At 36.9% G+C, this 9,852-nt stretch overlaps 1 gene segment (V, D, J or C); it reads left to right on the top strand.

The window, feature by feature from the left end:
• The first annotated feature begins 4,620 nt into the window (after positions 1–4,620).
• On the top strand, positions 4,621–5,092 carry LOC142843943 (immunoglobulin lambda variable 4-69-like). The segment is given in 2 exon segments: positions 4,621–4,663; positions 4,770–5,092. Coding segments are annotated over 2 exon segments (366 nt in total).
• The last annotated feature ends 4,760 nt before the right edge of the window (positions 5,093–9,852 follow it).

Here is a 9,852-nt window from a genome sequence, read left to right as displayed (position 1 = left end):
GACCTAGGCTGATGGAGGCTTCTTAAGCATCTGAGAAAATAACTCACTGTGAATGATTGACCCTTGATCTACTGAGAAATCTGCTGACAGTCTGTTCTCATTTCCCTAGACTTATAACTTTATATTTCTTTATTTCTACATTCTTATTTTTGGAATCTACATTTTTATTTTCTTATTCTTGGACTCTTCATTGCCCTTCTAATTTTATCTCTCCACAGAGAAGGTGAAGGGAAGCATCTTCTTTCATTTGTGTCCTAGTTAGAGTAAAAAAGTGGAGATATTCATCAACTGTTGCCATAGAGACTAAAAGCATAAACCAAAAGTAAAGTATTTTATTCCTTCCATATGTATTTACTTGTAAGACTAGAGTCAACAAGGCTCCAGAGAGAAATATTCTCTGTGATGTTCTTTCTACAAGTAGATCAAAGTGGAATAACAGTCCATTCATATTTTATAACTATTGGTATATTATTTTTCATTAGAAGAAAATGAAATTCAGTCTATAGATTTTAAAAGCTATGAAATTATATCTATTATAATTTAAATATACTAATATTTAAAAATGTAATATAATAATTGTTATATTGATGTATATCACATAATAATTGATACATTATTATGTGATACATGATTACTATATTCTATTATAGTAACTATATATGTATATATATATGAAATAGTTTCTTCTCTGCCTTTAGGTTAACAGATTTGCCCTAGGGGAAGTATGGTGATGTGACAAATCTGAGTACCACGGTGTATAATCTTATTATAAAATTCTAAATGCTATTGCAGATGTGTTTAGTCAGATGAGCTCATGCTGAAGCACAGTGAGTCCCCTAGACCTTTATAGGGTGCCTCTGAGCACACAGAAAAGTAGCATTGGATTGACATGAAGACTAATGTGCACATAGGGTTTGTAGTTCCTGACCGATGTTCGCCTAAGATTGTTCAGAAACAACAGGAACAAGAAGGGAAGAAAGAGATGCAGTAGGGTGCTTAGCTCAGTGTGTGATTTTGCAAGTCTATCCTTGAGAAATCAGTATGAGACAAGACAAGTCACTTAAATTATCCCTGTGTTTGTAAGTTGGTATGTTGTTATTGCCATCTCAAGGAACTAACAAACTGGGTACCAATTTGTAAAGTATTTCTGAATTTGTGCACATTTCTTTAATCTTGATTCACTTTTTGTTTCTAAGAATAGGCACATTGGCTCATATTTTTTTCTTTATGAGTGCAACTAATCTCCAGTGTTCAACAATTTTCAGTCTTAAATCATAAACATATTTCTCCTCTTTCAATATTTTAGTACTGTAAGCAAGGACACAGTAGTGCAGCTTCTAGAAGATGCCATTTTTACAGTGGCATCCACCTGTGAATGTTTGATCACACAAGTGTTACCTGTTATTAGAAACTAAATTTTGAACACTTGGTGAACTATATGACACTGAAGGACCTGCCTGTTATTTTTAGTGGGAAGTTGTCAGGGTCTGGTGCCAGCCTAGACCCTAAATTATATTTCAGGACCGGAAGGTAGGCATGGGATTAAAGACACAACTCCCATGGCTTTATCGGGAGGGAGATTCTTAGTGATCCCTCATGAAATCCTGAGTTTACATCCTGAAAATTCCTCGCGTTTATACTCCAAACAGCCTTTGTACCAATATGTAAACTGAGGGTATACTCATTAGCATTCTGTTTCCTAGGTAGCCAGGTAAATTACTTTAATCACCTTCACATCTTTTTATGCCCTCTCTGTCATGTCTTCCTATCTTCCTGCTCTGTATGCCAGCTCTGTCAAGTAGGCTGAATTAGCATCTCTATCCCAGGGATCCTCCAAACTACAAAGAAGGAGCAGAACACCATTAGCATATCCTGACCCTGCCAACAGCCTGTCTGTAAATGCTAGGTGATCACCTCCTGTGCTGCAGGTGCAAACTATGGCCAGAGTTTCTGGTTGCCATATCATGTAGAAATATGGGCCTACAGGAAATCTTAAGAAAGTTAATTCTGTCACATAAAGCAAAGACTGGGAATCAGGAAGTTCTTTTGTTCCATGTGTTGGTAGGAAACATTAAGTAAAAGAATAAGGAAATGTTCATATCCCAAACCACACAGTTTCTAGCCTGTGTTATTTCAATACTTATTGATACTCAAGGGGCACGTGGATCCTGTATTTATGGGGGTCCAGCATCCTTCACTTGTGAAGTCCTCTTTCCCAAGAAATTCACATCAATATTTGAATGTTAATAATACCAAAAAAGTCCCTAATACAAAATCAAAACCACGGGGGGGGGGGGCAGAAAAGAGCAACAAAATAGTCATGAAAGAATCAAAAGATTTTAAAATATTTATTTATTGATTTATCTACATATTTATTTAATGATTTAATGACTGTGTGTAAAATCCATAGCATAAGTATGACAGTTAGAGAACAACTTGTATAAATTGTCTCTTTCTTTCCACAAGGATTGTTTCAGGCATCAACTCCCATTGGGAAGTTTGACAAGTGCTCTCACATACTGAGCCATCTTGCTTTTAGAATGTTCTGAGTAGGATACAATGTATAGTTTCATGCATGCATTCAAGCAGAAACAACAGATCCTTAGCTTCTTTCTTTTCCTCCCTCCTTCCCTCTCTCTTTCCTTTATATTTCTCTCTTTTTTCTATTCCTTCATTCTCTATATGTCTTTCTACTGCTTTTGTCAATTAATATTTTGTCTTCAATACTTTACTTTTTTTAAAAACATTTTTCATACAATAGTTTGATTTTATCCTTTCTATTACCCCAACTCCTCCCAGACCCTCCCAGCTCTCTACTTTCCCACCTTCATGTACTTTCTCTTACAAAAATAAACAAAACAGAAAACCCACCAAAAACAGAGCAACAACAACAGAAAACGAAAAACAAAATAGACAAAGTAAAATTGGAAAAATCAACTGGACAAAATATAAAAAAAAGGTGTGTGTTTGTTTACTGTTGACTAACTACCCCTGGTTATGGGTCCCTGCCCTGGAGTGTGTTTGATATTTCAGTGACACACCACTGGAGATAACTGATTTTCTTTCTCCCAAGTGTTCTATTACAGATAAATTCATGACTGAGGTTGTGCCTATTTGTCCACTTCCATTTCTCTTTTTTCTGGTTTGAATCTGTGCTGGTTTTGTGTGCTTGCTTTCACAGTCTCTGTGAGTTCACATGTGAGTCAGTTCTATTGTGTCTGGATGATGCTGTTTTATTGGAGTCCTCTGTCATTTCTGGCTGTTAAGCTCTTTCCACCCACCTCCTCTTCTTCATATTCTCTGAGCCTGGTAGATAGGTATTTGATGAAGACCACCAAGGTTTCTTTAAACAGTTTCTTTAACCGTGTATAAGTTAAAACACTCCTGAGTAAACATACATGGTCCTAACATTCATCTCACTTCTCCCTATTCTCCCCTGTGACTTCTATCATGATACATTGATTCTTGCCTCCAATTTAGAGGTGTTCCCTTTGTAAACATCTATCCCTCTAAAGATCTGTCCGTCAAATATAATATTTTTATATCACATAAGTCCTAAGTAGGTTTTGTTTCCATAAGTGTTTTTGGAAACCATCATAGAGTCAATTCTTCATTAATACACTGTAATCCTTAATGAGAAATACAAGCCCAGTGTGTTCTTTCTCCAACTTTTTTTCTTTATAATTCTGTTTTGTGTTGCCATATAATTTTCAATTTTTTACTTATAATGCATTAATAGAGTCATACAGTATAATATTTATCATCCTAAATAGTAATATTCATCATTGTGTCTCAATGGGTCCATCTGCTAAAGAACCATGTAGAAAGAATAAGCCTGTCAACTTGAGCATTCTGAGAAGGGACTCATGGAGTAAATTTCTCTGTCCTCTTCACAAGTAGGAAAAGCCCCTGAATAAAGAGATTCTTATAAACTAAAGTCTACAACTTTGGCTCTCAAATGTCCTATGCTCAGATTTCTAAATACAGTTCCTCATTTTGTGGTAGTCCCCAACAATAGAATAATTACTCATTGCTATTTCTTAGCTGTAATTTTCCTACTGTTATTTATCATAATATAGTATCTGAGCAAAAGGGTATCTTATATGTGATTCCTGTCCTGTGGAGGTCATAACCTACAAGTTAGGAACACTTGTTTATATTGTATTTCCACTGAGGAGAAGCAAACAAATGAGATTATATAAAAGTCAGCATCAAAGGAGGCAACTCACTTTGTCCTTGATCAGAAAGAGCCTAGTAGACAAAGCCTTTGGGAATTATGGTGGTCACAGACATGACAGATGACCTAAGCCTGCTCAGTGGGTGTCCATGGGTTCCACTGAAGGACCTGGAGACTCTGACCTGAGAATATAAACATCTATCTCTTTGTGGCTGTTCATGATTCAATAGACCCAGAAGGTGGGGCTACAGTGTTCTCTTGGGCAGCCTAAGAAAGGAAGTGACAGACAGACGTTTGATGGCACTAACAACTAAGAAGTAATTTTGTTGATCAAGATAAATTTGCATATTTGCATAAAGGGCCCTTTCAGTTTTCTGAGAAATGTTGAAGTATAAGAGAGACCCACACCATGTCTGTCTCAGCAGAGCTCAGTTGTCAGCACCATGGCCTGGATTCCTCTCCTCTTCTTCCTCCTTCATTGTACAGGTTAGGAGAATCATCTGCACCCTGACACCAGTTCAGGGAAACAAACCGATAGAAAAATATTTTCTCTTCTCTCACCCCAAGAGATAATGTGTTTCTCTATTTTCAGGGTCTTTCTGCCAAACTGTGCTGACTCAGTCACCCACAGCCTCAGCCTCCCTGGGAGCCTCAGTCAAACTCACCTGCACCTTGAGTAGTGACTACAGCACCTACACCATTGAATGGTACCAGCAGCAGGCAGACAAGGCTCCTAAGTATGTCATGGGGCTTGGAAGTAATGGAAGTTTTAACAAGGGCGATGGGATCTCTGATCGCTACTCTGGCTCCAGCTCTGGGGCTCATCGTTACTTAAGCATCTCCAACATTCAGCCTGAAGATGAAGCTGACTATTTCTGTGGAGTAAGTTATGGCACTGGTGAACAGTTTTGGTGAACACAGTGACCCAGAGAAATGAGGAAGCAGAACAGGAACTATTATCTTTTCTTGCTACCAAATCTAGCCTATGGTTTTGAAAAGGATCATATGAAGTTCTTAGCTATCATCTTCCTTGGATATTTTTCTTTTATTACTCAAGGGGATAGACCATAAGTCTAGGAATTTATCCTGTCCTCCTTGGGAAAGAGGGAAAAGACAGAGATTGTATAACGTGTACTGCTATGTAAAAGTGATGACTATGTAAAATCAAATCTCATGTGTATAGAGCTAAGGAAGTAAGAATATTTTCCTATGAACTTGTATCAGGGGGTTGAAGGCTATTTCTGTTACTCACCAAAGTTCACAATAATGTCTATTCTTTGTAAGATGCCTTCTTGTGTCATGCACTAAGTGCTTTTTTTTTAACTCCAGTAAATTGTCAAGAAGTATATTGTAATAATATTTATGAGTGCAGAGCCCTGTATACTCATGATAATAGAGACAGTCAATTGCTTACCATTTTCCTTGAATGCACATGAACTTCTCCATGTTGCTCCTGACACCCCTTCTTTACTTAGTAAAACTTCCCAGGGATTTTGAAGGAAGAATAATATAACTACCATATGGCTTAGTCTCTGCCAAACTTCTTACTTGTGACATATATCAGCATTGAGGTCTTTGTTTGTCCACAGTGAGACCACCTTTAAAATAATGAAATCACAAGACTCAAATTATGAAAGACAAAACAAAAACAATAAATAAACAAACAAACAAAACCCCACAAAATTCTTATAAAGGGATCTTATTCTGAGAATATTAGGACATCATTCTTTTGTATAGTCTTGCAGTGATAAGACCAGAAAAATTACAGTTGTTTTCCTGTAGAAGCCTCTGAAACCCCACTTGTAGAGCATATTCCCACATCAATGACCATGGCCTGTTAGCATGTTTTGTTAGATCACAAAACTGAAACAACTAGGTCCTGTTGGCATTTATAAGGCTCTGATCGATTTACTCACTGACTAGAGCTGGGCTAACGTTTTATCTCATGGAATAAGCCTTAAAATTAACCAGACAGCAGGTGATTACTTCCCCACTATTGCAGCAGTGTATGATGTGAGCAGTGTAGTTGTATTAGTTGTTTGTTGATTTTTGTGTCCTGATACTTTGCTGAAAGTGTTTAGTACATTGGCAAATAGGGTTATTCTGAATAAATCTTTCTGTTTGTGTCTACTTGATCTCCTTCAGTTGTCTTACTCCTTCAGATAAGTCTTCAAGTTTTATTTTAAGCAGGCATGGATAGAGTGGAATTCTTGTGTTTTCCTTTATTTTAGTGAAAATTCTTTGAGTTTCTCACCATTTGTGTTGATGTTGGTTGTGAAATGGCTGTTCATGAACTTTTTATATCAAGGTATGTCCCTTGTATTCTTAATGTCTCCAATACTTTTGCCATGAATGGATGTTGAATAGCATCAAAGGCCATTTCATCATCTAAAAGAATGATCATGTGATTTTGTCCTTAATTCTATTTATGTGGAGTGGGATGGTTAAAATGGAGGAAGGATGGATATGGGAGCAAGGAAGAAGATATCTTAATTAAGGGAGTCATTTTAAGGTTGGCAAAAGGCTTGGCTCTAGAGGGGTTCCCAGGTACCCACAGGGATATCCCCAGTTAGGACCCTGGGCAGTGTAGGAGATGGTGCCTGATCTGGCCTTGTCCTGTAGTCATACTGATGACTATCTTGAATATCACCATAGAAACTTTGTCCAGAGACAGATGGAGATAGAGACAGAGACCCACAATGGAGCACTGGACTGAGTTCCCAAGGTCCAGTTGAAGAGCAGAAAAAGGGAGACTATGACCAAGGAAGTCAGGACCACTAGGGGTTGGTCTACCCCCTGAGACAGTATGCCTGATCTAATGGGAGCTCACCAAAGCCAGCTGGACTGGGACTGAAGGAGCATGGGCTCAAAATTGTCCCTCTGAATGTGGCTGACAATTGTTGCAGACTAAGAAGCCAATGATAATGGCACTAGGATTTGATTCTACTGCATGTACTGGCTTTTTGGGATTCTAGTCTATTTGGGTGCATACCTTCCTAAGCCTGGATGGAGCGTGGAGGACCTTGGACTTCCCACAGGGCAGGTACCCTGCCATCTCTTAGAACTGGAGGCAGAGGGGGGAGGGTGAGTGGGGGAGAAAGACGGAAATGGGAAAAGGGGAGGAAGTGGAAAATTGAATTATAGTATTTATAAAGCAATAAAAAATATAGAAAAAAGAAAATAAAGAAAAATATGTAGAAAATATCTCTATGTTAATTTTAAAAGGAAAATTGAGATTTCATCAATTACAAGGAATAGACCCAGCAGATATTATGAACCTTTTAAAAACTGATGAAAATAACAAACTATGGGAAGTAATGAACCCTTACAAAGAGCTTTTAGTAATTTTTTGGGAAAGACTGACATCAACTATCCTAAAAGTGAGATAGAGAACTAACTGGACCCTTCCTCACATTGCAGGGGACACACCAATAACTAGGGGCCCTCCCTACCTTCTATACTGATGCAAATTAATCTGGAAAGGTAGGTTACAAGTCAGGAAATTAAAGTGAAGTGGAACAAAGCCCTTATGATTCTGTCTAAAAGTCAGAAATATATACTATTCTCATGGTACTATGAATTCTTAAAGAACCTCTTTACAATATGCTGAAAGAGTTGTTTTGCATGTTGAAACTGTTGAATTTATATAAGATGATACAGAATTGACTTCATTATTTATAAGATACAAGATATAATCAGGAGTAGTCATCATCCCATATACTTAACACACTCTGATCCTATACATGTCTGCCATGTCCTCTAGCACAGGGTAATGCAGAAATTGATCAATTTTTGATTGGAAATATGTTATAAGCTTCAGAATTTCATAAAGAGTCATCATGTCAATAGCAAATGTTTAAAAATGTCCTATTCTGGGGCTGAGAGATGACTCAGAGGTTAAGAACACTGACTGCTCTTCCAGAGGTCCTGAGTTCAATTCCTAGCAACCACTTGGTGGCTCTCAGTCATCTATAGTGAGATCTGGTGCCCTCTTCTGGCATGCAAGCATACATGGAAGGAATGTTGTATACATAATAAATAAATAATTCTTTAAAAATGCCGTTTTCCATAACACAACAATAAGCCAAGGAGATTATAAGGTAAGGCTATGTTCTACTTGTTCATCATGCAGCCAAACACCACCTACTTGCAGGAATTAACCCAAGGGTTACCCAAAGGAATGAAATCTGGCAGATAGATGTGTTCATTTTTGTAGAATTTGGAAAACTAAAATATTTACATGACTCCATTGATATCTATTCAGGTTTTCAATGGGCAACTGCCTTGAGTTTGGAAAAGGCTGATTTGAAAATCACACATTTGCTAGAAGTTGTAGGTATACCCGCCCAATTAAAGCAGACATTGCATCAGCATATGCCTATAAGAAAATGGAACAGCTTTCTGCTTATTATAATATAAAGCATGTTGCAGGTATACCACAAATCCTACAAAATAGGGTGTTAGGGAAAGTTCAAATCACACTCTAAAGGATATATTAAAGGAACAGAAAGGGATGATAAATACCCACTGAAATAGATTGCATAATGCTTTATTTTACTTTATTTTGAAAATTTTGAAAATTATTTCATGTTCATTGGTATTTTATCTGCAAGTATTCGATCCCCTGCAACTGGTGTTACAGACGGTTTTAAGCTGCCATGTGGGTGCTGGAAATAAAACCCAGGTACTCTGGAAGCTGAAAAACACCACTTAAGGATTGGGTTTGGACTATAAAACTAATAAATGCTTTTCATTTGAACAAATATCACTTGTTAAAAGAGAATCTCCCCAAATTTAGGGATGGGGAGGGTCTTGTTTCTGTCTTTTCATGAGAATAAAGGTATCTAGCTAAGGAATCTGAAGACTACTGGATGAATGAGACATCTGAAGAAAAAAACCAAATAATCAAAAAAAAGTCTCAAGAAAAGAGTAAATTGGCCTATTGGTATAACACATTTCAAACAGGATAAATATTCATAAATTTTCCCAAATATTCGTTTCTGCTGTTTCTACAGACACATTATGCAAATGATCTTTTTGTAGTCCCAGTCTATATAAAGATTAGAGTGGGCTTTGGAGTTGGAATGTGGCTCTCCCCTTCTCTAAATCCAAATATGCTTATTAAAGTAAAATTCAAAATCTCTGTGTCATGTCAGAAAAGACAACTTATATGGGGCAAAAGAAAAACAAAAATTTAAGGATATTTTATTGCTACTTATCTCATAAATAATAGTTTTATATTGACCCTTTGACAGCTTTTCTTAAGGTATAAGTTTTTTAAGATTTATATCTATATTAATATATATTAAATATATATATATATATATAAATTAATATTTTGTCATGATAATAATGGTCATATTGAGTACTTATTATAGACCTTCCTGTCAACAATTTCATGTTTAAGTCTCTACCCTGAATACACTTAACAGTGACCTTTGAAGTCTTCAAAAGGAGGATGGGGACCCACAACAACACTTCCTCCTATTCTGTGATAACACCACTAAGCTGAAAAACACCGCCTAAGGATTTGTAGTTCATTGGCTTTGGACTAGAAACTACTCAGAACAATTTTGAAGTGGCTAGATAAAATTATTCAGCCTAACAGACTAGTCTACCAAAACTTGAGATAGACACTGCACTTTCCCGTCATGCATAGACTGGACAAAAAGTGA

The sequence above is a fragment of the Microtus pennsylvanicus genome, chromosome 1, assembly GCF_037038515.1.
Source record: "Microtus pennsylvanicus isolate mMicPen1 chromosome 1, mMicPen1.hap1, whole genome shotgun sequence".
In the NCBI taxonomy this organism is placed as follows: domain Eukaryota; kingdom Metazoa; phylum Chordata; class Mammalia; order Rodentia; family Cricetidae; genus Microtus; species Microtus pennsylvanicus.
Note: the sequence above shows the minus strand (reverse complement) of the source record. Positions and strands in the feature narration are given on the sequence as shown.